Source organism: Anabas testudineus, chromosome 18, assembly GCF_900324465.2.
Source record: "Anabas testudineus chromosome 18, fAnaTes1.2, whole genome shotgun sequence".
NCBI lineage: Eukaryota > Metazoa > Chordata > Actinopteri > Anabantiformes > Anabantidae > Anabas > Anabas testudineus.
In genome coordinates this window covers 26,795,907-26,822,407 of record NC_046627.1, presented here as the reverse complement: position 1 = coordinate 26,822,407, position 26,501 = coordinate 26,795,907, and the positions used below count along the sequence as shown (strand labels likewise).

The window sequence follows — 26,501 nt, the reverse complement described above, 5'->3', positions numbered from 1 at the left end:
CTGCTTATTTTAGAACTGGCTGAGTTAACATGTTCCCTTATTTACCTACAGAAGTTGACAAACTAGTTTGACACCTGTGATGGTGAATTATGTCACCTGCAGGGACTTTACAACATCTCTGTGACTGGTAATATTATTCTTTTTAGTAATTGTACAATTTATTTCAAGTCATTTAGAGTGTTTCTATATGAACTGACCTGTTCTGCCTCTGACATAAGGCACTACAAGTAACGTATATGGGGGCTATCGAGCCGTGTCTGCCATTGGCTGGTGCCTGAGTCACTCTCTCATTACTGAAGGTGCGTAATTACGCAGTGCGCCCATGAAACTTTGGCACACCTCCAGCGTATAATCCGAAGTGTCAGCATTGTCGCTTATATCGACCGCAGCCGTGACGTGCACATGTTGTTATGAGTCAAGGCACAATACGAGGAAATCCCCGAGGCCGAGAAAACGACGAGTGGCCCCTTTAAATTGACGCTTCCTCGGTGTTGTGCCAAGAGAGAGAGAGCTCTGATAAACAACAACACGGTCCTCAGAAGCCGCTTTTACTGGATTCAGCTCTTTACTGCGGCCTCGGTGAAGAAGAGGTGAGGCAATATTTATGATATTTAACAGTATTCTTAAAGGATTATAGGGAAAGCGATCAGTTAATCTTTGTTTTACAAGCGGACGGAAAAGCAGTTTGTTATAGTGAGTGGATCAAACCGAAGACGCGTAAGTGTACTGTTTGTAGTTGTAATGTCCAGGAAGACATTTAGTTCACCTGTTAGTGGTGATACGTTGACAAACATGTACGAATACATCGTTTATTTCGTTAGAAACAGCGCAGAAGTGTTTGTGCGCACTTGCCAGAAAGTGGCCGCTCTCTGACGCATGAGACCCGTTTGTGACAGACGTGTTTCACTTCATTCCCAGACTCCGAGGACCTGATCTCCGTTATTTCCAGCGTTTTGTCGTCTTTTCTCCACACATTCGTTGTTGAATGCCATTGCGGAAGTGAGACGTTGTTCGACGCGACACGAAGCTTGGGCTGTGTGGACATCTAGCGGCCGAACAGGAGAAGACACCTCACACCGGAGATGTACGGAGCTTCAGGGATCCCCGAGCTCATCCCGCCCGGCGGACCGCCCAGGCAGCCCGGCCCGGGAGGCCAGTACAACCCGGGACACCCACAGGCCAACGGCCACGGTGGCGGGCCCAGCCCTCAGAGACTGGGACAGAGGGCACCCAAACTAGGCCAGATCGGTCGGTCCAAGAAAGGTGAGTGTGTTTATGTGACAGGGAGCAGGGGCTGTTGTCCCCGGGGTCCATGTACAGGTGTACATATAGTGCCAGTAGCACTTAGACACAACTGTCAATTACACAGTGACAGTGAACCCCACATGGAGTGTAAAGCGGATACAACACCAGCAAACAGACACAGACAACTGAGGACGGGATAGTTCACGCTTTCTAAATCAAAATCTGATGAGGCAGTGAAATCTATTCCTCTGTTATACAAGTTGAATTCCTGCCCTCTATACAGTCCAACTACTAGTTTCTAATAGTACTACTAAACTACTACTACTAGTTAAATATACTACACAATCTGGTCTTTGTCATTGTCATTCATTGTAATGATTACGTTACTTTGCTTTTAACATCAAGTGATTTCTAAAAGTTGCGTGTGGAGGTCATCAACATTACCAAAGAGGAAACTGTAGTATTTCTGGAAAGTACACACTTAGAGGAAGTTAAAAAGCATTTTCTTATTGTGATGTATGCTCACATAGGGGGACTTTTTTTACTACTAATATTTACAGTAAATGACATGTGGTGTGTTTAGAAACCTTGTCCCTAAAGGGAATCTCCTACTGATTTGTACGGTATTATCCGTCTTAGCTTGCTTGTCCTGAAGACGGGTAGTATTTAAATCTTATAAAAATATTTATTTTTTGAATTATACCTAATTTATATGTGTACAAGTACACGGCCCAACAGAAGGTTATATGTGGGGCTATTATTAGGACATTATGAGCAGTTTCACTTTCTATTTCTTGGCATTGACAACAACAAAAAATAGTCCTACAGGTAGTCACCCCCACAGATATTATTTTAATGCTAAGCTAAAGTTACTGACTGAAACAGCTTTAAAGTGATTTATTCATCATTCAGAAATGAGTAAATCTATCTTAACCACCACATTTAGCTACTATTTGACCAAAAAACCCTTATATACTGTTTTATTTGATGTTTTTTTGAATGTATTGACCTAGAGACTACTATTCCTGACCTCTGACCTTTTTTCCTCCTCAGTGGACCTGGAGGATGAAGACTTGGATGACATCATGAACAATAACGGACAGTGTGCTGTATCCCTGTCGCCTATCTCCTAAACTTCACCATGAAGTGCCAAAAAAAAGCGAAAGAAAAATCCTTGTGGACGCCAAACGTCAGCGATCTCGGCCTTGATCCTGTCAAGTGTCCTACTGAAGCTTCTGATGACTCGACATGGCACAAAAACGGCTCATTGTTTGATTGACCTTGATTGTGTATATAGTGTTTATTTAACTCACCTTTGGTCAGACTGTGAATGAATTGCATTGCGTCGCCCTCTACTCTATACCTCGGTGGGCAGTAGACTTTCAGGACTTGAGAAAGGTTCGGAAAAAGTGTCTTTATTTTCAGAGCTTCTTAACAAGGGCTACATTTCTAAAGTTGCACTGAGCAGATGGCTTGATGAGAAGCAGCCTGTCACCTGCCCGTTTACTGGTGAGGGTTACTGATTGTCTCTGGGGTGGTTGTGTGATGGAACACGAGCCTGTCAATGTGTACCACACAGGTAAAATGTTAAGCTTTTGGTTGTGCAATGACTATCACTCTCTCTACTCTGACACTGATGCAAGTGATGTACTATTATCCAGTGGATGAAAGCTCGCTATTTACAGAAAAAGACTACTGCTAATTATTTATTGTTTAAAGAAATAAGACACTTTGTTGTGTTGTTATGGCTTCTATGTGTTTTTTACTTGTTTCTGAATGGGTATTGCTTCAGTCATTTATAACTGAGATTTATTATGTTTCCAAATGGTGCACTTTGTGGGAATGCCTGTTATGTGCAGTGACATGTTGCAGAATTCTATGCATGGAGTCTGTTAAAGCATCAAAACACGTAACTGGTATCCTGTTATTAAGGGCTATGTAGTAGTATTTCAGACCACACCACCGTTTTGCTCTTCGGATCTTGCAGAGTTGCCGTTTCTCTGAGCTCATTGTTGGCTCGAGCTGCACTTGCAGCAGTAAAATATCATAAACAGCAGCAGATTTATGGAGGTCTTGTTTTTAATTCAAAGGTCAGGTTTCCCCCTGTACATGAAAGGCATTGGAAAAAGAAATTGCCAAATGATACTTGATGCTACATCAGATACTAAAATGGCTTCTGATTGGCTCACATATAGCACTTACTTTGTATTAATATTTATTTACTCAGCTGACGTCATAGCGTCTTTAAGGTTGAGGCCGACTAAAGATGATTTCAACCTTTCTAATTGCAGTATGAGATAATGGAAACGAGCAGCTTGTGATTAGCTGTCACTGCTGAGACAATCTTAACACTGATGTTTTTTTGTTTTTGTTTTTTTTTTCCTTATTGCGGTGGACCTTGAAATGACATATCGTCTATAAGGCTCATGCTGATGTCATGTTACTTATTTGGCTGTGAAATTGTTAGTAGTTGACATAGTTTTTTTGGCGTCATGGAAACACTGCATTTCACAGCTCATTCTCTCACTCAAAGATTGTTGTTTGGGTTGTGATCACCATTTGCATGGAAATGGTCTACTTTTCATAATGCATCTTGGGAAATAAAAGATAAATCTTTGGGGAATCTCTGTGTTAAGTGAACATATTTAAACATATTTAGAGACAGTTCACATTCCTCCACATGCAGTACAGTAGAAAAACATGATCTGCATGAGACTTGAGTGGAGATTTCCATTTAGTCTCTCTGAAGTTGAAAAGACGTGCTGTAAAAACAATTAAAGATCCCCTTTTAGACATGTCTAAACACTTAAAAATACTTATTCATTTAGCTATGAATAAAAAAAATTATATTTTATTAATAGTCACAATCGTACATCACAATATAGGAGTTTTGCGTAACCTAATATTTATTTCATAAACTTAATTTAAATTTTGTTTTTTCAAACTAAGTGAGCTTGAATTGGTGAGTTGAAATAACTCTTGAATTTTTAACTTAAATAAAAAAATTATAAAATATTATAGTAGACTTGCCAGCATGCATTGTTAAGCTCTCCACAGACAGTTTTGTTTTGTAGTGTAAACGTAGATGATGGAAACTTTGACTGGAAAGAATGTCTTTAATATGTGATAAATTAAGTCCTTTTCATTTGTTTTCCCTACATAGTCATCAGCTAAACAGAATTTTGTACTGACTCTAGTCAGTCTAGGTTCTTGTTGGAAACAGTTCATATTTATTATGTTAAGAGAAACTATGGCTCATTTTCGTAGTTTAAAGAGATTAGGAGATTCAAATAAGAGATTTTCCAGTCACTTTTCAGTGACTGGAAATGTTTTAAGTCAACATTTTAGTCAAAGTGAAAGCACAACAGATGCTTTCAAATAAGCTGAAACAGGTCGTATTTTTCAATGCAGGAGATAATAGACATAAAACTCCCACTTTACTCAAAGGTCAGATCACCGCACGTGCACAGGTCACTTCAGGTTCCCAGCATAATGTACAAGTTATTTCATAGTCTTATAAATCTATATACTTAAAAAACACTAGATTTACATGAATTTAGTGGACATAAATATTTATGTTTCACAAATTTTCCGTTAATGTGATATGACACAATTCACAATGTTTCATTATCTTTATTATTTAAGTGTTAAAAAAAAATCTCCCATTTATTTTCCATTACACCATAATCAGAGAGATGAGCCATGTGTATAAAACAATGACACTTAAAAATAAACAGTACAGTTGAGCAAAAAATGTTGATAAAAACGTTATAATCTCTGAAGCTACATAAAGGTCACAGTTATGCAGGTCTACACAGAAGCAGGAAACTATGTTTAACACAATAAATAGAGGCAGTTTGACTTCATGGTGGCTGATATGGAAGCTGTTAGAGTGATAATGGCGCAGTGACTACATACTAAAATATTTCATATCTGAGCAGGGTTTGTAACAGGCTGGTATGAAGAGCTGCAGGGCCTATAGGGAGTATTGTAGTTCAAGGCCTGTGTAATACTGTCAGGCTACACAATGATCTCTGTGTGTGAAGGCACGCACCTGCTTGGCGTAAGATCTATTAGAAAATTACTAACACTTATTATAAAACACTGTAGTGCCACTCCTTGTCTCTGTTGTACAAAACTCCTGAGTCACAGCCTACACTCACCAAACTGGAACTGATTACATGGCAAATGCTAATAGATGCTGGTTCTAACACAAACATGTTAATTGTGGCTATAATCCACCATTTTGGCAACAATTGGAGAGGTTACACCCCGAGGGCATGTCTATTAAGTCATGGGATCTAATTATAATGTATTTGTGAAGACAACTTGTAAACAATTGTGGAATGTGTGGACGTGGTGAGAGACATCAGTCATCAAACAATTGAGATTGTAGCTTCATAATGAAGGAGTGATCAACAGTCTATCTGGACAAAAAGAAAAGAAAGTCCCATTTCAGTAGCTGTTTGCCTCTATGAATGATTCACAACTGCTGTTTGACTTTCAGTTTTACTCCTCACTGATGCTGCAACAAGTGGGGGGAGGCTTCTCCATCGGCTTCTGTTGAGGTCTCAGGGTATAGGGGTCTTTCTCAGACATATTCCTTAGTGCTGCTTGGAGGGCCAGAGCGGGAACCAGCCATGGATGGGTATTTGGATACTTGCTTCTTCCGTGGACAGGACGCAGCCAACATGGCACCACCCAGAACATCTAGGAGGGACCCGCCCCAGGCAATGAAAATGGCTGCACCAAACTCAAACCTGGGACAGATTCACAAAGAAAACTTTAGATTTGGACCTATGGAACTATTTTGCAGTTACAAACAGATGTAGTGCTTGAAATCATCAGTCTCCAATGTATGAATAGGCCACAGACTATGGCCTGTTGCCTATAGGCATGTGTTACAGTATAATGTCAGTAGGTGGTGCTCATCTTACACTTAGATCACCCTGTGCGTACACAAGTTATAGCCAATATTACGACATACAACTGATGAGAAACAGAGGATAGAACTGAGGGATTAAAGCTGCTGTAAACTGTGATTAGTAATTTGAGTGGATATAGTGTCAGATTGTCTTTTTTTTATTTACGCTATTTTTGTACCAGGTGCCTATTTAAAATAAATAAATAAACAAAAGTTTATTACTTTTAGATTAATGTTTAATAGATTTTTATTTTAGTTCAAATCATCCAACCCTGTCTTCTTACTGACTTTGTGACACCTTGTGGCAGAAGGTAGAACTGCAGGTTGAATCTTTTTAAGCACAACCACGCATACAAGCAGGCAACCATACCACAACAAAAAAGGCTGACGCTTTGAAGCCCTGCATCTGTTTACAGTAAAGACATACTTTATATATTTTTTGCTTCAATATTTAAAATTAAAGTGGTTTCTGGACCTTGCCATAATCTGCACTGGTGGAAAATAATGTTTTTCTGTCAATATATGGAGTTCTACATTCAGAAAAATATTTGGCACATTTTTATAAAAAAGCTTTACAACTGCTCCCATGCCAATTTTTTTCTTCTCACCAAACTCTTGGCGACAAATTAGAAAAGGATTTTTTACAAAATGTCAAACTATTCCTTTAATGACAGAACCGCTCTTGGGTCACTTACTTGGTGTTGACCGGGGTGTAGGGATTATAGAAGGCTCGGATGACATTGTGAGCAAACCAGGAGCATGCTACGATGGCACAAAGCCCTGAGAGGAGAGAAAGTCAACAACAAAGATCAATCAGTCCATCAGTACATCATCAAAACCTGAGAGAGCAGACACGCTTTTATTCCCTTTATAGTGACCGGGTGGCCAGCTATTGACTCCAGCACAATTAGCTTTTAGTGTTCCTGTTCTCTTCAGAGCCAGTTACACCTCTCATGTTAGATCAGTGCCAGGAGTGCCGCTTTCTTTCAGTGTAATGACCTCTGAAGAGCTGGAGCAGCAGAGTGGGAGGAAAGCCTTTTGCACTGGGGGTCAAACTCCCTCCTACCTACTTTATGATGTACTGAAGATCTGACACAAAAATGAGGTGAGTTGGGTGGACAGTGATAAAACATTATATAACTAAGCATGTATTGATTGTTATAGGTCCCACAGACTATAGATATAGATTAGCATAGGTCCCATACAGTGGTTTTGTGATGTGGTCAGCTGCATCATTTAATTGAATCAATACCGCTCCCATTATATGTATTATATTACCAGCGCAGCTACTCTCAAGCCAGTTCTCTGCATTTTTACCTTTTATACATGTGTCTAGAACTTAATTGGAGTCCACCTGTCCACATAGAGAGAGTATCAAGTATAAGTGGCCACAATACCGATAAGTGAAATGCCTTCAAGCTTTTCCTACGATCACTGGAGCTCTAACCGAACTCAGAGGTCCTCTGCAGAGATGTGAGGGGCTGCCAGAAGAATGGCTGTCTCAGCAGCACGCCAACAATTAGGACTTTACGGTAGAGTTGTTATGCTAGACGAACAAATCTTGAGTGGCCCAGTCAAAGCCCAGACTTAAACCCCGCAGAACATGTCTGTAGGGCCAGGGACACAGGCACGTCCCCTCCAAACTGACAGAGCACGAGAAGGAGAGCAGAAGCTGTGATTACTGCTAAATTGGTTTTTAAGTCCCATATTAAGGGTCTGAATCATTTGGAGTAGCAGAGATTTCAGTTTTGTATTTTTAATACGTTTGCAAAAATGTTTAAAAATGTGTCTAAAAATACTTTTCACTGAGTGAGAGCTGATTCATGGACGTTTTGTCCACTTCAAATTACATTTACAGCACAGTGTTTAACAGGTGAAGGGTCTGTGCATTTTTGTTATACTAGCAGTTTGGCTCTAAGCATGGCGGCACTGGTCACTTTAGTCCAGCATGAAATATTACAAGACTTGGTACAGATACACACTGTTCTCTAAAAATGAATTATTCATATCATTTAGTCTTTCTCTACTACCACCATGTGGTTTTGATAAGCATTTACTCACATTTACTGTACTGATGTACAATCCATCAGTCTCAGCCTCAATTTGAAATTTTGCAAAAGCTACATTTCTGTTTTTCAAGCACTGTAATGAGTTGTTATGCTCATTCAGTTATACTCAAGTCCCATTAGAAGCTCAAATAAGCTCTGCAGAAAGTATTAACAGAACATAATAAATGCACTGAATGGTTCACTGATTAAAAACGTCATGTGATTCTGATGCTGCGTCCTTCACAATCGCATCCACTAAATAAAAAAAAAACAAATAGAGTAATATAACTTGTTTAGAGTGGAGTTTGACCCTCCAGCGCAGTCCTACAAATGTAAGCTCTCTGTGGAACAACACTCATATGTGAGTTTTCCCTGTGATCACATTTCACTCACATTTATGGTCATCAACACAAAAAGTAATAAAACTCACAGGGGGACGTAGATTGTGATACATTAGGGTCTAATTATATTTAAGATCCATGCATCAATATATAAGTGATATGGCCGTTATGAGGAGTGTTGGTTAGTCATAAATACTTTGTTTCTCAAGGTAAATGCTCAATGCCACACACTTATACAACACTTAATGGTGTTACACACTACCGGGACAGGAAATATCTAAAGGAGTGTGACCGTCCTCACCGCCCACTAGCAGAATGATGCCTCCTGTCATGGCAATGCGAGACTTGCGTAGTTTGTCGTTCCCGCCACAGGTGGTACACTTCATTCCCATGCACGCCACGCCCAACCCGGCGATGGACACAATGATGCCGACTATCATCAAGGCACGAGTGGCCTGAAGAGAACCTGCAGGAAGATGGAGACAAGGGAGCAGGAAGAAGAGTGTGTGAGTGGAGCTAGTGAATGTGGGAGTGCAGCTTCAAAATGATTTGAAAAGTCTGAATTATCGTGGCTTTGAGCTCTCAGAGAGGCTTTATGTGTGCGTCCAGAGGCTTCACAGTATGATGACACTTTAATGAGAGCGTTTCCTGGAACAGAAACCATGGGATACACATGAACACACACACACACACACAACCAGAAACACACATCACTGTCTTTGTCACTGTCTCCCTCCCATCTGTGGCTGGTTGAGAGGTGGAGGCCTGATGAAACACTACTGTCAGGATCCTCATCCGTCAGCCACCCCCACCCTCACCCAATAAACCTATCACAGGGGGAGCCCCCCTCCTTTACTCCCCCCATCCCCTTGTCCACCTAGAACCAGTCTGTGCCAGTCTAGGCCGTCCCTGCCCTGCCCAAACAAACAAACCCCTCGAGCAGCGAGGGACAGATGAAGGGATGGGGAGAGCGATGGAGGGGAAAATAATGCAGAGGGGAGAGATGAAATAGTGAGAAATGGGAAACAACTGGTTGGATTATAGAGCAGGGTGCACAGTGTCCAGGTGTCGCTTCACATCACGCTGGTCTTTTCATGGCTCCTGTGAGATCTTTGCAGGTCCCACACAGAAAGAGACAGTGTGTTGGATTCATGATTACACTCTATAACTGCATATTGACTTATTCTCAGCTAAGATGAATCATGATTGAACCACGAGGAGGTCCCACTTCAGAACTTACCTGTCGCCCCCCGAGTGTGTGTTTTTGCATTTTGGATGAGATGACTTGGGCCTTTGAGGCCTCTCAAGGTGCGAGACGCCCAGTTTTAAGCAACACAGCATTAAACCTGCGAACTGCAGTGAATGTTCACTCACTGTAAAAGAAGATAGAAGCTTAAAAGCGACTTGACTTCTTTTATATGTGAGTGTGTTGGAGTTCCACCACGGGGTGGGCGGGGGTGGAGGGTTTCTTGCCATGTGAGGCGAGGTTTCTGAGGAAAGCGTTCAACCCTGCTCAGGTCCTTTTCAGACGGTTGTCTCCTGGAATTTGTGTCTGTCGGTGTAAAATGAAGCCTTATGGAGAAGACAATGTGCCACTGTAGTGACACAATCACTGAGTGTGTAAAAGGTGCTAATTAAAGAGCCACGAGAGGGTTTGCACCCTGAGGTGGTGAAGCTAATGAGTGAGGACACTGATGTCTTATTCAGGTGAGACAGGTGGTTTAACAGAGCAGGTGAGTCTGCAAGTGGACACGAGTAAGAGGCTGCGGGAAGACACACACACACACACACACACACACACACAATCCATGTTGCAAAGACATTATATATATCCTCCTAAAGACTGTATCTAATAAACCTCCTGTATTTACAGAGTTGCTATCAGTAATCCCCTATGAGCCCTCGGACTCCCCAGGACCCCACAACTTACTGTCGAGCTGCAGGATGGAGTCGTAGATCTTACACTGGAGCTGTCCGGTACTTTGGAAAGCACAGGACATCCACAGCCCCTGGTACATGGCCACCGCGGTGATGATGTTGTCTCCGATGTACGCTGACATCTTCCACTGCGGCAGGATGGTCCCGACGATCAGTCCAACAATACCAATGAGCGACAGGAAGAATCCCAGCAGCTGAATCCCGGAGTTGGCCATCGTCGGTTCGGAGCTTGTTTTTTTCTTCTGCAGGACGCAAATCTTGCGTAAAAGCTCCTAAACTCTGATCCAGAAGTCAGTGGATGCGCCCGCGTCGCTCTCTCTGCTTGTGCACCGGTGGTCTTCAGTCGGGGATGGGCCTCTGGGATGTGTGTGATGGTGGAAAGTGGGTGTGTAATTATCATGCCTGCTGATGCATGGAGCTGCTGGGAAATGTTCCCTCTGCTTCCAGCAAAGCAACAGGTCGTCTCTCCACTCCCCACACTTGTTTTGATCTGTTTCTAACCTTTTCACCAGTGTCACACTCACTCAAACGGGGTTCCACGTTTAAAAGTGGGATTTGAACTGTTTCCCAGTATTCATTATTCTTTGGTAGACACATGCTGTGTGTCTCTTACTCCTACCTGTCAAATTCAACCACTGGTATTATAACCAATAGTTTTCAGTTATTTTTTTTTTATCTCATTGGAAACAATCATATTAAAAAGTCAGCTTTGCTGTTTGTTTGGTTTGCTGATCTAAAAACCTGTCAATAGTTTAACAAACATGTTCAAGTAGTTCATGCTGTGCTGATAAACATTCAAATATATGTACTGTATTATTGGCAATGAATAGTTTATACCTTAGTGTACCAAATTCATAAAAGTGTTTATTTATTTTTTAATACGGAGAAAAGAGCAGCTTGACTGTACAGTCAACCGAGTCTCTGTACAACTAAACCAAGATCACGAATTATTGAGGTGAAAATAACTGCAACATGAATACAATTAAAGTCAGTGGCAAAAGTACATCCTGTTTGTTTGTCTTACAGTACAGATCCAATGACTAGTCCTTTCTTTTTCACTCGATGCTTCCAGAAATCACCAAAAATCAACAGTTAAGACGACTAAAAGTGCAGGTGTGTTACAGGTGAAGGATCACTGGGCAGCAATCCTGAAGTTCACTCTAAAAATTCTTTGGTTTTCATTTTCCCTCCTACGAGTCTGTAAACTGTGTGTGTGCTGTACGGTACACGCAGTACACAGGCTACTTTATACCCACTGACCCAGATTGATGCTATAACTCAGGTCTCTGTCACTGACTCACAGCAGATTCACGACCTCGCTGCTGCCTGCGACTTGGTAATGAAGTGAACTGCTGGGTAAGAGTGGAAAGATTAAATGCAGAAAACGGAGTCCGTCAAGTGAAAGCTGTGTCTCCAGGTCGCTCTAGATGTCTGATAGAGACGAATAAAGGCTCAGATGACATGTGTAACAATGCCCTCTCTTAAGCCTCACTGCTGGCCTGCAGGGCTCTCTGTTTCATTTGTCTGGTGGGTTTGAATTGAAGAAATGTCAATAAAATACACATTTAAATAAAAACAGCAGCATAATAAACACGTACTTGACACCAGGTTTTTCTCCTTCTGAACACTTTTACACACCAAAGATGTCCTGATGGACTTTGATGTATGATTTTATGGCAGAGCAGAGAGTCTGCTGGCCGTGTTAACACCTTCAGCTCTGTAGCTTAACGGGACTGGAAGAGGAAATCCTGAAGGAAGTCAGGTAGGTGACTTCTAACAAAACTAGTATGACAACTGGAGCTTATCTAACAGTACAGCAGAACAAACCCACCCACTGTAGAGGGGAATAGATTCAGACTGGACACCAGTGTGGTTTGTCTGCATTAAATGAGCTGGAAGAAATACAACAGTGAGAAGTTTTGGAAAACAGGAAGTCTTGATTCAGGAAGAAGTTGATAAGAAAAGTTGATATTAGTAGAAAAAGTCAATACTCGTCAAAAAGCAAGTACTTATTTAGAATATTCCACTACAAGTAAAGCTAGTACTAAGTACATGCTCTAATATGTACTGAAGGTACAAAAATACATCAAATCCAGTTTTATTCAACAAACTTTCAAAGGTGAAACAAAGATTCTAGTAGTTCATTAATTGAAAGAATAAAGACAGCACAGAGTAAAGGTGGAGCAGATTTCAACCACTTTATGAACTGACAGCTGGTTGATTCTTAATAATAAGCCATTTATTATCTGATTTCAAAATAAACTTCATCTGCAGATAGTAATTAGTAACTGAAGCCACAAAATGCATGTAGTGGAGTTAAAGTAAAAGCATGAAAGGGAAATACTGCAGGCAGGAAAAGTAATGGAGCTAATGCAAGCATTACAGAGGAAAACACCACTCAAAATAGTTAAAATTCAAATGCAATAGTAATAATACTGTTTAACTGTAACACCTATAGCACTGTATAATATTAGCATTAGAGGACTGAACAAAAGAGAAGCTCATTCTAGTTCAATCTTATTAACACATAACCTCTTAGTGTGATTCCTACAAACTTTATTAATGCGTCTTCTTCATGGTGGCTCTTTTATACCTGTAACTTTATCAAACTGTAAAAAGATTTATTTGTCCCATTATGTCCATTAACATTCCAGCTGTAGCTACTTCCTGCAGTGAATTGGAAAACACCACGAGACAATAGCACGCATTGTACTTATCAGAGCTCGGGCTCGACGCAGCAGTGTGTGTGACTTCACACTGGGGCTAAACAATGGTCCTACAGCAATAGGCGAGGAAGTAATAACCCATAAGCCTGGAGGAAGCTGTCTGTACTGCCAGGTTAATGGGAATGTGCTCACCTACCGGCTGGATTACCTATTCGAGATCTAATGAGGCTTTGCTAGATTGTTCTCAGTGTGTTATCCCTGTTCCGCTAGAACTGCTCTGTTCATTTTCTCACATTCTTGCCCTTTCCCTTCAGCCACTATAACTCTTTCCCCCCTCTACTGTATCCTGGCTGTGGCAATGGGCATCAAGGTTTAGCGGTGGAGGCCAACAAATGCTCCATTGTTGCCAGGGAGGAACGACCCTGTAGCTCAGGGAATCAGTTTCAGTTTGACGCAGAGGTTTCAGGAGGAGGGGGTGGTGCTGAGTTGAATATTGTCACACACAAGTTGGGAAGGGAAAGATGAAGGAGATGTGAGCAGCCAACACTTATTGGTAAGAAAAGTGATCACGAAGTGTCGTGAAATGTGTGAGAGGAAGATGAGCAGGGAGCAGCTAAGGGGCCAGTTACTGTTGCTACTGGAAACCTGATTTATATGATGCTCTCCTGGCTGGATCCTAGATCGCAGAGAACCCTCACACAAAAAAGGACATAGCTCTTTCCCCCCTTCTTGTGTCTCTTTTCTTTCGTCTTTTACTACTTTCTTTTTTAAAAGCGTAAACACACATTTGTCTCGCTGGCTTAGCCGTTGCGTCGACACTCAATGGGAAAAAAGCAAAACAGCTAAATCAGCTCAAAGAGGGGCACTAACAGCATTCTCTCAGGGGCTCTCCCTCCCGTTTCTGAGGCCTCCTCCGGGTGTGAAGTGAGCAAGTGCAGTGCAAATCCAGTGATTGAAGTCCTTTAGGCGCCCTTTGGAAGTCACTGAAGCATTGGCAATAAAACACGCTGGGCCCACGGCTTTTCCCCGAAAAGCTCTGAGTGTGCAAACAAGGGGGACGGCGCCCTTCTCTCCATGTCCTCTGTTTTTTCCACCCTCAGATTTCTTATGCAACAACACTTGGCTTTTGTGCAGCAGCAGCAGGACAGAGCCAATAGACTGTGGTCTTGGTCTTGTGGACTCCTTCTTGTGTCTTCCCTCTAAGGCAATGAGAGTGAGGTGTTCTTTCGAGCTTGGCAAGTGCTACTGTACACACAGGGTAGAAACCTATTTGACCAGTTTGGACACAATGACAGTCACTGTGGCCTCACGCTGCACATCAGTCAGAGTGAAAATGGCCACAGCGTGTAGATTGTACACTGCAGAATTTGTTTGGTATTTTGCATCTTGTTTTGAATCTTTTTTTAGTTGTTTTGCATCTACTCTACTTTTTTTGGATGGTGTTTAGCATCTAACTCTTTTTTGTCTCTTCGTGGTTGTTTGTCCCGCTGCAGTCATTCTGTGTTTCACTGTGATCACTTTGCATTTTCCATGATACTAAAAAGTGACTCAGGGGTGGTCAGATTTCAGAGGGTGGTGCTCTCCGAGCCACAGAGGTAGAAACAACAAGCTCAGGTTATAAGTTTATTGTTAGTTCTACAAAATGATTCCAATACGATGTCCAGAACTGCAACGGATACCCATAGTTACTGGGGTGGGTCTGTCATCACTCCCCCTGCAATTCTTATTGACACTTCACCTCAGATGACCACAGCTTTTAGTACCTTGGGCTGTCTTTCTGTGCTTTAGCCAAACATAATGATTTATGCTGACTAACCAGCAGCTTAAGTTGCTGCATCTCTGAACAGATATTCCACTGTGTTACAATAGTAATGTGCTCAAAACATAGGGATGTGTGGGACAACTGTAGAAGATGGACTGTAGGTAGGAGACCAATAAAAACCATTCCAAAGAGAACAAAACAAGCTGCAATTTATACTATGTCAATGTGGGAACGCAGGAGTAAAAGGTGGACCATGTGAATTAATACAATCTTGCAGAACTGTAAGGAGAGACTATAGTGAAACCCATCATTAGGATTATTGTGTAGTCCCAGCTAGTTGGATTGCATACACTTCTACTAAGATCTACTAGTAGATCTTAACAAGTCATTCAAAACAATGAGGACACAGTCAGACTCTGTCTCTTCATCTCATAAATATAGATACAATTCATGAATTATCAGTGTGATTAACAGTTTTAACTATTATTTATGAGCATTGAAAAAGTATTTGGGAACTCCAGGACCCCAAACAGAACATGGCATAGTGAGTTCTCTTTACTCTGTTTCTCCAGTTTCCTCAGGTTTTGAATTAGCATCGTATTACTGCCCTCTATTGTCCAAAAGCCAACATTGCCAGTGCAAACACTGTTCCCTGTTGGCAGGGGACACACACCAGCAGTATTTTGCATTATCCTCAAAGTACTGGACATTCATAAAGAAGGAAGGACTTTAAATTTAACTGAATAAGAACTACGTCATTTTCCAAAACATATATTTCAAGCATTTTGACTTCCATAACAAATGATCACAATGTGTTAAATACACAGATTAGACAAACATAATGCGTAACCATAACACATAGATACAGTTAGCATGTTTAAACCTACATACATGGATTCTGTTATCATGTCAGCGACTCTACTTTATACAAAATGTGACACATCTGCACCTTACAAAACATTGCAGAGGCTGACAACTGAAATGTGGAATAGTTTGTTCTTTTAATGGAACGACAAAACCTCAGAAAGCACCAACAAGGAGGCTTCAGTGTGCGTGTGTGTGTGTGTGTGTGTGTTGTTGTCTTCTATGGGAAAGGGTTATCAGGAGTGTAGTTGAAACTGGCATCCAAGAACATGGCCAAGGTGCCCAGGGTGCTGATGATGACAAACAACCAGAGGAAGAGACGGTCCACCACCAGAGCGATGAATTGCCAGTCACCTGTCATCTGCAGGGGACAAACACACACACACACACACACACACAGGCACTGAGTCAGCAATGTATGGGCTGACACATGGACTTCGACGGGGCATGTTCAGAACACGGTGCTTAGAAGCTGCAGACAGCCTGAGTAACCAGCCATCTGACAGCGTGTCAGGCTCATTTCTCACCGTGTCATCAACGTCCTGCTTCTTCAGCTGCTCGGCCATGTATGTCACGGCGGCGATGGCTGATTTCAGGTTGGGAGGGAGGATCAGACAGTAGTTGTCAGTGTTCGGGAGCCGCTGGAGCTGCACTGTACTCTCACACCTTAAAGACAGATGAGAGAGAGGCAGGGACGAAGAAGGAGACGTTCAACAAAGTTTTTATTATGTTCATCACCATCCTAGTTTAGTACATTAACATACTGCTGTCATTTGCTAATTAGCGTTAAACAATAAGTGCAATGACGTAGGTCTGGATGTGCATACTAATCTGGGAATATCTGACTTGTCAAGACTGTCACACGAATCATCTGCAAAAAGTTTTAAAAAATCCTTCAACACAAACTCTCAGCAAACTTAGACCGATGCTGTGTGTGTCACGAGTCTACTGAAACAAACCATCACTGACATTCACTGTGCGGCGGAGGACATACAGTGCACTGTTGCCATTTCAAGATACAGAATGTGTCCTCTGCTGTGGGCACCGTCTGACCACTGAGTGACAACAGCACGCTCCTGACATACGAGTGACATTGACACAACACCGGGTCAACATTTATGTGATGTCAAGATCTTTGACACCTCCATTCTTCCCCTCACACAGCTGCTCCATAAAGCAAAACATATGTGCAGAGAGTCTTTGGCAACATTGTTGTAGTGCCTATCCACCATGCCGACATTCAGGAACTTCACTTTTTTTTATTTGAAATTAAAAAGCAAAATAGGTAAAAATACACAGATTTAGATATTTGAATTTATAATATTTGATCCAACACTACAGTATATTCTGTATATATTCTGTTTCTACATGTACACTACATGTCTCTAACCTGACCTACATGCTAACAAGTTTAAGCAAACACTTAAATAGTGTGTTTACTGCTTGCTACAGGGTCTACTCTGCTCTCCATCACCCCATTCACGCTCCGCCTGGTGTGTTGTGAATATCCTCACTGCCGTGTGAAAAATGATATGTTTACCTAAAGATTACAGAGCGAATGTTTTTTGAAAATGAATGCAGTATACTCAGTGTAAGTTTACCAGGAACAGGTTTCAAAAGGTTGTAGAGGCAAATGTTAAAAAAAAAAATGTTAACACTATTATTAGTTATGAGTAAACCACACTGAGGTAAAACCACACAGTATATTAACAACATCCAGAAATGGGCCTAAGCTCAGTTAAGATGAGGAAAACTATAATATTATAACAATATGGCTTGATAGAAAAGCAATCCGGACACTAAATAGATCTTCCTGCAGTCCAGAACTGTTAGACACTGAAAACATTTGGCACGTTTGTTATGAAGCAAAAAAAATAAGACAAAGAGACACACATGGAAACAGGGTTGTTTGATCACTGAAGCATTCAGACTTCATGGATTTCTAAAGTATCACGTGTCAGCCTCTGAAGACGTCTGGCCTGGCACCACAGTGCACCTGTTGGAGTGGCACTTCAGTACATGTCTACATACAGCCCAAGTATGTAGCATCTATGAACTGTAAGTGTGCTGTATGATGTGCAGAACCTCTGGCACCAGAGAGAAGGAACAGATAACAAGTTATCAGAGTCACTGAGAGACAGTATGACAGCACAGTGGACAGTTAAAATGAGAGACCAAGAAGGGTGTGTGTGTGTGTGTGTGTGTGTGTGTGCACTCAAGCATGCCATCCACATTCCACAGCTTGTATTCATTACTACAAATACATGGAGCCCCTCTCACTATGACACACACACACACAAACATGTACTATATACTGTACTCTACTATGTATATACATTTTTGTACATGTATATGTGATAAAATGTTACCACAAACACACACACATAGGTGTATTGAGAACAAATATTTGACACAGAACCAGGTGTCATTTAAACACTCAAAAGGACATCAACAGATTGTACAAGCATCTCAACAATTCTCTGAAATGTACTGTAAGGAACAACGTGACAGAATGAGAAGAGAGAGGAGGAGGATGAAGAAACAGATATCTGCAGGACACAGACTGGACGATAGTTTCTCATAGTGTGCACATCAAATATGACAGACTCCGTCCCTGCCTCCATCAGTCAGCACTGGTCTCCACTTCCACTCATCTACCCTTATTCTATTCTTCACCTCCCTATCCATTGCCTTTCTGTTGGGATTACCCCCTAATACCCAACCTAAACAAAGGCTTAGTGGCTGGCGACTGTGGACAGGGTTGCGGGGTTTAGCCAGAGCTGAATGTGATGCCTTTGGAACGGGATGAGAGATGCTTAGCATCAGGCCTGGTTCAGGGGACTGTGGTGCCGTCTATGATGCCAAGGCTGGGGGGACCTACTGGTAGATTAGACAGAGCAAAGCCAGCATGGATGCACAGGCAGCGTGATTTGAAGTGACTTTTTAGAGACATTATCTCTTTTGATCAACATCACTGATTGATCTATCTAATGATGACTCATCGGTTTGATCTACACACCTAGTGTCTACCTAGTGCATGAAGTGAAGAGAGTCTTCATAAGGAGAGAGTCATTTTGGCTAAACAAACAATGCACTGAGGAGCATGAATCTAGTTGAGATATTAAAGCCTTCACTGTAGTGGTGACTGTCCTGACAGCACTGTCATCCCTGGAGCCACACCACAAGCATATAATAAAAATGTTAAAGACCAGAATTGCCTTCACAGCCTCATGATTGAGATGATTGAGATCTGAGATATTCTGTAGATGAGAACAGAACAGACATGAGGTCACAGTGACCTTGATTTTGACCAACAAAGTCTAATTTGTTAATCCCGTGGTCTTAGTAGAAGCTTGTGCCAGCTTTGAAGAAATTCACTGAAGGTATTCCAAAGCTTTCACGTTCGTGAGAACAGGGGGGTGTATGTATGTACGGATAGACGGATTATTTAAAACCATGAAGTGGAGGCATAAAACATGTGTGCAGTTCAAAACTACATACAGTAACAACATAACATGACACTGACATCAAAGACTGTTACTAGAATAGGAATCATTTTCTCTATTCAGTTCATGCAGCTGAGTCATGAATCATGAATATGAGTCTTTTTTGCTCAGCTGAATATGTTTCATGTGGACGTATTAAATATGTAAGGATGAAAGAAGTGCATATGCTGTTACAGTCCCGTCAGATTCTCTGAGCTGCTGTAGTGATTGCTGTAACTCTGCCAAGTCTAGCACTCTATACTTTACCATAATAGCTAGTCTGGCATCAGTTCCTACATTCACGGTTTGGCACATTCTGTAAAGAAGATTCATTCCTTGGCTGGCTTTTATTAACATTAATAGAAATAGCTTTCTGCTGGTGTAGCCTCAGGTTCAGCACTCATCTTAACCTAGAAGGAGGCTGGACTCAGGATGAACTATTGGGCTCTCAAAAATACAGGCATATTATGTAAATGTCCTGTTATGGGTTTATACATATGTGATCGATTGCCTTACTCATTAGTAAATCCCATAATAATCAATCTAGATAAAACTGATGATAATAATGATGATGTATTATAATACTGAATTTGTTTAATGTTGTCTTGAATTTACTCTGAGACATTGTAGAGTCTCCTAATGTTTAAATAGTGTATTTACACTGACATCACGATGTGAATTGTAACCTTGCATAATGCATGTGTACAGTATCATTTTGCTCAAGCATCATATAAATAAACTAGAAGTGACTTTTAAAAACATTTCTCCCTACTGCGATGACGATTTTAAGCCAAATGAGAACGTATCTAATATTAAACTCATCAAGTCAACTAGGAGACTGCTGGTTTGCAGATTTGTCTCACCTGCCTCTCCAAGGTAAAACAAGATCGGGGTTGATCTTGCGAAAGAAGTACTCTCCTCCAGGCTGACGGCCATTGAAGCTTCGGAGGGGTGTGTCTTCATTAGACTTTTCGTCCAGCAGAGGTTCTTCTGGGTTCGGCCTCATCATGCCAATGTACTTTGGCAGGAAATGAATGAAGACCTGCAAATACAAGATGAATCAGTAAAAACAGGGTTCTCTAAAGTGCTGACATGAGTCTAGATGGAAGCTCAGTTCATTTGGATAAACGTTCAAGCCAAGCTCACTTTTCGAACCCAGTGCGGCATGATGTGTGTGCTAGGCGTTCGGTGGTGCAAGTTGAGGACAACCACGCTCAGGATGACAGAGAAGGTGACCAAGATCATGGTGAACATGACGTAGTTGACAATAATTGGGATGCCGAGGGAAGTCTCAGGGACCTTGTCAGCCAGCAGCAGCATAAAGACAGTCAGGGCAATGAGGACAGAAATGGAGAGAGTCATCTTCTCTCCTGCAGACAACGGGGATGGCTTGAAAAATTAGTTATGACAGTGAAGCAGCTATTCTCATAAGACTTGATTGAAGTTTGTTCCCCCAGTCCTGTTGCTTTGAATTAAAATTTTTCAATACTATGACCTCATCAGACCATAAGGACATGCCTGGTCAAACCATAGTACGTCAATAAGTCATGTACCTAAAATCATTTACCCCATCTAAAGAAGTTTCCTATGTATCAGCAGGTAGGCTTAGTTCTTATAGCCCTTTAGGGAGTGATTATGGCACTGACCTGCTCCTGGGGGCAGGTAAAAGACAAATATAGCCAACACGCTGGTGAGAATACAGGGCACGATGATGTTAATGATGTAGAATAGAGGCTTCCTCTCTATGATGAGGTAGAAGGTGATGTCCTCGTACAGGTCCTCCTTAGCGTTCTTCCTGGTGGGTTTGTGACAGATGTTCCATTCTCCGTTCTCTATGGAGAAAAGGAATTAACAAGATGATGAGAATGCAATTTCAGCAGAGGATTTGTCAGAAGATAAAGTAAATATGCAGAAGGAAACTGACTAGGCAGCTATCTCCCATTAAGTGTGTGTGACTTCCTATTTATAAATTACATTTAATTGCTTTTTGACATGTTTTAGGAGTGTTACACAATTAATTATTATTTTTATTCTACTGGATATCTTTAAAACGTAACTGAAGTGCAGGCACCCACCAGTGAAAGCATTCTCATCTATAACAATCTCATGGATCTCGTTGCCATCGTCATCCAGAAAGTACTGCAGGTCCACCTCAGAGGCATCGTAGGTGTATGAGCGGAACACCATGCTGCAGTTCTGCCAGTCAAACGGGAAGTATGCCACCTATGGAGAGTGGAAAGTATAAGCTGTTTAAACACTTTAGGAAGAGAAAATTGTTCTTCAGAAATATGGATACGTTTTGATGTAAGAAGACCAGTGTACATTTAACATGAATAAAGCCAAAATGTCTTTCTTTAGTTTATCAGTGTCATGTGTTCATTAAGATGTGCACCTCTATAGAACAGGAGCTGCGGTAAATGGCTGGGGGAAGCCAGTTGACTGTCCCATCACTGTAAACTAATACGTTGACATAGAGAGCCACATCAAACTGACCATCATTACTGCAGGGAGGGAAACAGAAAGACAAATGTGATAGTCATATGTCAATGATGTTATTATACCATGACATTTCAACTGCTCTACATCCTGATTCCTGGAAATACATTTAATAAGCACATAGCCTATATTTAGCATATTGATAAAAACAAACACCTCCAATAACAAATGGGATGAATTATATTAGCCAGCCAAAAAAAAAAAAAACTAAAACATTTATATTTCTCATAAATCTATCAATTGTCCATCCATTTCCGGCTAGAATGCTGGAGCCTATTCTAGCCGCCATCGTCAATAATAATAATGATAATGTTTCTTTCATGTTTCTGTCATCAACTGCTGTTGTCTTCCTTAGTCTATCTGTTGGCGGCTGGTTAGTGTAGTGGTAACATCACCGCCTCCCATGTGGGACACTGGGGTTCAAATCCCTTGTAATGACTTGTAAGTCGCTTTGGATAAAAGCGTCTGCTAAATGACTGTAATGTAATGTAAACAGGCAAAAAACTAATCTGAAACTGAGTGTAGACATTTGTTGCTATTTATTTTGGAATAATAGATGTAATAAGACTCAGATCAGCAACAAAACACACCTGTCAATCAGATCATACAATACTTTCGCTCACATAAAAAATGGGTGGGTTCAACCAAAAGGTGCTTTCTTCTAAGTTCAGATCCAAATATAACAAAATAAACACCTGGAAATAAAAGCTGAGGTGGTCTTTTGTCTTATATTCATCTTTTGATGTCAAACTCAAATGTTTTCAGTCTACAGCAAAAATAAAGGAACTGGCCTCACTGCTCCAATACTTTTATAGGGGAGTGTAGATCCAAAAACAAAATCAGTTGAGAAATGTGACTTTGTGTTTTTTGTTCACAGAGCTCCCTGTCTAGTATGACGGCAATGCATTCAAATATGACCAAACTGGCAAAGCATTTACGTAGCATTTACTGAGGAACTGAGAGGGAAAGCTAAACCAAGACTATCTCTCAATGAAATCTAATCCTGACCCGTTAATTACCTTAACATGGTTTTCATTTTTTGGTGAACAGCTGTGCAAGATATAACTGAGCTGGTTAAAGACAAACTTTGATTTTCACTTCTATTTTCCTCCTCATCTTTCTTTCACCTGCTTCCTTTTGCCACTGCAACCTTCTGAACTGAAAATCTCCTAAAGATTATGTCATCATCAGTTTTTTAGAAACTATATTTTATATTTTAAAATAAAGAAGGTAGAAGAAAGTTGGTTACTTCTCGACCATTTTTGTTGTGTTCCCTGGGACCTTTCAGATTTGTGTTTGGAGCAGAACCTCTGGTCGCCTGTTATGATGTGGATGATATGTGACTGGGACACTCACTTGTTTATGAGGTAGATGTCAGGACGCCACACCTTGTTGGGAGGAATCCTCAAAACCTTGATGTTGTCATGTTCCTCCGGGTTCCATGACAACCTGTAATCTGTCCACGCCTGGGATAGAAAGAAGGATCAAACAAAGAGAGGAAGGACAAATGAGAAAGGCAGCTAAGCAGGAAAGGGATGGGAACAGGAAAGAAAGTGAGTAACAGGCAGAGCAGAGCAGACAAGAGGTGAAACCATTACTACAGTGTGCTGATGTGCCTGCCAATTACATCCTGGATTCTCCTGCCTTTAATAAGTAATTTAAATCCCACTGATGTGGAAACACACTCAGACACCACTGTCACAAATACTTTAGCTACGCTGACTTCTAATTGTGAGCATAAGGGACAGAAATTAAACAGTGAGTCACAGAATAAGAGAGATAAAGCAAGAAATAAGGTGAGGTTATGCAAAGTGACAAGTCCATTTGAGGGCAGAGCGACAGAGAAGCAGAGAGAGAGAGAGAGGAGAGCAGCAGCGCGAGGCTCTGTGATGAAGATGAATTGAGTTTTTATCCTTATACCATATTCATGAATACGTTGGTTGTCATCTCGCCGTTCTTCTCGTTCTGCAGAAGGTTAGAGAGACGCACAGAGAGAAAGAGGGAAGACAACATAAATTACCAGTGGCACCATATCTTGTGCTGTTACAGTGCTTTCTAGAAAAGCTAATTGGCTGTGGATGAATGGATTGACCATGCAGCGTGGCGTGTGTGTGTAGTAGGATAGTGCTGCATTTTTAAAAGAATGCTTTCTGAAAGCACTTGATGTATGAAGGAGTGGAGCAATTACCAAAGTTGGGTTTACATGTACAAACATATGCATTTGTGTTTACCAAGCTGACAAGCTGGGAAAGCGTCATCCCCACTCGCACCATCACCTTCTCCTCCCAGTATCGAGCTGGTCTGACTTTCATGTTGTAGTTCTCGAATAGCTTCTGATGAAGCCTTCGCTCTGTTTCTGAGGCGCCTGGGTGGAAAAGAAACAGAAAATGATGAGTGAGAAAAAGAGAACAGGTGCCACCACCCGACAACAAATAATGTCAATAGCAGTGAACTGCAAAATGGATACAGAATACAATATGGATACACCCACTAAAATATTGCAAGGAAAAATTTTCTTTTACATGGAACACATCATATTGAAATACAATACTTTACCATCTGCTAACTACCCAGTGCAGCTTTGCCAATTCCTAAACTATGTTTATGAACAGTTTTACTGATAACACATTACAGGGCCCACAAACAAAGACCTGCTCCCTTCCTGGCAGCAGCCTGTCCCCAGCCTCAGGGCATTTGCCAGAAAGTGGCCCACTTTCTCTAAACTCTCTAAATCTACATAAACACACATCTACATTCATTAGTTTATGTGTGAATGTATTTTTGTGGGCAAGTCACCATCTGGTGACAACCTGCAAATGAATGGCACTTGAATGGGTTTGTTAACTGTGGAATATAGACATGTCTTGTTAAAGAGGGGAGGCTTCTAGTGGCTGGAAACTGGTTGGGAACAGGCTTGGAGCTGGCTGGCAGCCAATGGGCCTTTCGATTGGGACCAACAATTCTGAGAGTCTTGGACGGTGTAGGGGCTTTGCACATGAAGATTTATAACACAAAATAGAGTCACCACAATAAACAATGATGCATTGCAATGATGCAATGATTATGTTTTCGAATTCATATTCTAATTGTGCGTTCTGATAGCAAAATGATAACTCCCTAGTTTTGGGGGCACATGGCAGAGCTAGAGAAATCCTAAATGTCATTTGTTCAAAGTAAATACAGTGTGAATATATTAACAAAACATATATTAGGGTTTGTTGTCATTGTCATCTGTTGTGCAACAAAAATAATAGTAAATAATAATTTAACTCTCACAGTATGTGCTGATGATGAAAAAGACAGAGAAGGACAGAAAAGAAAGAAAGGAGCAGGCAGCAGGGCAGGTGCTGTGGTGCACCATGGGTAGCAAAGGTGGCTGAGCTAATGTAATTGATATGCAGCAGGGGAATGGGATCAAAGGGATGTCTGGGATACCAGTTCCATCAAGGACAGAAATAGACTCTGATTAACAAACAATCATGTGCTAATGTGATTCATTATATGTTCCAGAACAGCTTTTTGCTTTTCAAGTGGACTCATCATAATTAAGTCCGCTAATAATTAATTAATAGCCCTCCCACGGTTTCTCCTGCATCTTCTCTATCTGACCCATGTTTTTTGTAAAATCTCCAGAGCTGTAGGACTAACAGAGACTCAAGGACAATAGACCACGAATTGTGTGGAGGTCACTAACAACAGGAGAGAGAAACATTCTGGGGTCAGATCGCTTCAGCTAAGTCCTGATGAGAACTAATCACAGCAAATCAATTTTAATTCTGATTTTATCCAAAAGAAAGAAAAAACAGAGGAAGTGGAATCGATACCAATTTAACTGGACCGACTGCAGCGGATTGCAATACACTTGTCAGTTATCCGATTTGAATGGATAAAAGTGTCTCGGTTCTCGAGTGTATGAGTGTAAACAGAGACAGAAAGTCTTATTCTGAGCAGCTCCACAGGAAATAATGGTGTCAGGACAGATAGAGGCATGGGGACAACTGTTTGTTTTCCAAATCCGATATGGAGTCAAAGGTCAAAGTCAAGGCAGTCAAACATGTTTGTTTATCTTCTCCTCTTTCTCTTTCCATTTCTATCAATGTGCAGGTCAGAGTGAATGTTTCTAGATAAAGAGCATAGCAGATATTTATTTACTTTGTTGAGCTGATATTTGTGCCTTAAAGTGCTAAACTGTAAGCCTCACAAACAAGTTCAGATACAAGAAAATGGTATTGTAAGTTCAAGTTCAATGAGTGAAACTGTCCCACACAGCAGTGACAGTAGTGTCCTTACCAGTGAAGGCTAGACAAAGGCAGCTGCATGCGATGAGAAGGCTGTCCCTCCTCACATCAGGATTGAACTTCATCTTCATTTGTCCAATCAAGGCTCTCATCACATCTTCTTACAACTTTATGTACAACTTAAATGTCCCACTGTCCGCTACAAGTAGCAGGTGCTTTGACCACTGCGCTTCTTCACCTGTGACCCACAGCAGATGAACGGACGTCCAACGTTCTAGTTCGGACAAACAGATGCAGACCTCCTGTTGGGTTGCAGCTAGGTGGTACCCTCAGTAGCTCAAACTGCTCAGTTGACCACTCTCTCTCTCTTCTGTCTCTTCTTCTCTTTGTGGCCATGGCTCCGTGGGCGAAACCCCGGCCTGATTGGGTGCGCATGCTGGGAGTGACGGGAGGGTGGAGTGTGTTTGTACTGGGAGGCCTGTGGGGCAGGCACC

At 41.4% G+C, this 26,501-nt stretch overlaps 3 protein-coding genes across 3 annotated transcripts; 1 reads left to right on the top strand and 2 right to left on the bottom strand.

Annotated features, from left to right (window-relative positions):
• Positions 1–250: 250 nt before the first annotated feature.
• On the top strand, positions 251–3,868 carry si:dkey-112a7.4. Its single transcript, XM_033326785.1, has 3 exons — positions 251–590; positions 919–1,263; positions 2,299–3,868. The coding sequence occupies exons 2-3, from the start codon at positions 1,083–1,085 to the stop codon at positions 2,376–2,378; spliced, it is 261 nt and encodes an 86-aa protein (XP_033182676.1). The 5' UTR covers positions 251–590; positions 919–1,082; the 3' UTR covers positions 2,379–3,868.
• Positions 3,869–4,882: 1,014 nt separating this feature from the next.
• cldn7a (claudin 7a) lies at positions 4,883–10,839 on the bottom strand. The gene is made up of 4 exons (XM_026353589.1): positions 10,489–10,839; positions 8,860–9,024; positions 6,865–6,949; positions 4,883–6,005 (listed from the first exon to the last, which is right to left on the bottom strand). The coding sequence occupies exons 1-4, from the start codon at positions 10,709–10,711 to the stop codon at positions 5,837–5,839; spliced, it is 642 nt and encodes a 213-aa protein (XP_026209374.1). The 5' UTR covers positions 10,712–10,839; the 3' UTR covers positions 4,883–5,836.
• Positions 10,840–14,834: 3,995 nt separating this feature from the next.
• chrnb1l (cholinergic receptor, nicotinic, beta 1 (muscle) like) lies at positions 14,835–26,362 on the bottom strand. Its single transcript, XM_026353588.1, has 11 exons — positions 26,060–26,362; positions 24,001–24,134; positions 23,690–23,734; positions 23,126–23,235; positions 21,666–21,774; positions 21,349–21,496; positions 20,920–21,105; positions 20,420–20,643; positions 20,137–20,315; positions 16,316–16,454; positions 14,835–16,149 (listed from the first exon to the last, which is right to left on the bottom strand). The coding sequence occupies exons 1-11, from the start codon at positions 26,157–26,159 to the stop codon at positions 16,009–16,011; spliced, it is 1,515 nt and encodes a 504-aa protein (XP_026209373.1). The 5' UTR covers positions 26,160–26,362; the 3' UTR covers positions 14,835–16,008.
• Between the last annotated feature and the right edge of the window lie 139 nt (positions 26,363–26,501).

What these genes read in the sequence shown, in the direction of transcription:
- chrnb1l (XM_026353588.1), bottom strand. Translation starts at nt 26,159, where the DNA reads ATGAGAGCCTTGATTGGACAAATGAAGATGAAGTTCAATCCTGATGTG. An exon ending in TTACCTGCCCCCAGGAGCAG is followed by an intron (nt 20,644 to 20,919) that starts GTCAGTGCCATA and finishes CGTTGTCTGCAG; the next exon opens with GAGAGAAGATGACTCTCTCC. An exon ending in TGCCGCACTGGGTTCGAAAA is followed by an intron (nt 20,316 to 20,419) that starts GTGAGCTTGGCT and finishes TTGTATTTGCAG; the next exon opens with GTCTTCATTCATTTCCTGCC.
- cldn7a (XM_026353589.1), bottom strand. Translation starts at nt 10,711, where the DNA reads ATGGCCAACTCCGGGATTCAGCTGCTGGGATTCTTCCTGTCGCTCATT. An exon ending in CTCCATCCTGCAGCTCGACA is followed by an intron (nt 9,025 to 10,488) that starts GTAAGTTGTGGG and finishes ATCTTCCTGCAG; the next exon opens with GTTCTCTTCAGGCCACTCGT. An exon ending in CATCATTCTGCTAGTGGGCG is followed by an intron (nt 6,950 to 8,859) that starts GTGAGGACGGTC and finishes CTCTCCTCTCAG; the next exon opens with GGCTTTGTGCCATCGTAGCA.
- si:dkey-112a7.4 (XM_033326785.1), top strand. Translation starts at nt 1,083, where the DNA reads ATGTACGGAGCTTCAGGGATCCCCGAGCTCATCCCGCCCGGCGGACCG. An exon ending in GATCGGTCGGTCCAAGAAAG is followed by an intron (nt 1,264 to 2,298) that starts GTGAGTGTGTTT and finishes TTTCCTCCTCAG; the next exon opens with TGGACCTGGAGGATGAAGAC.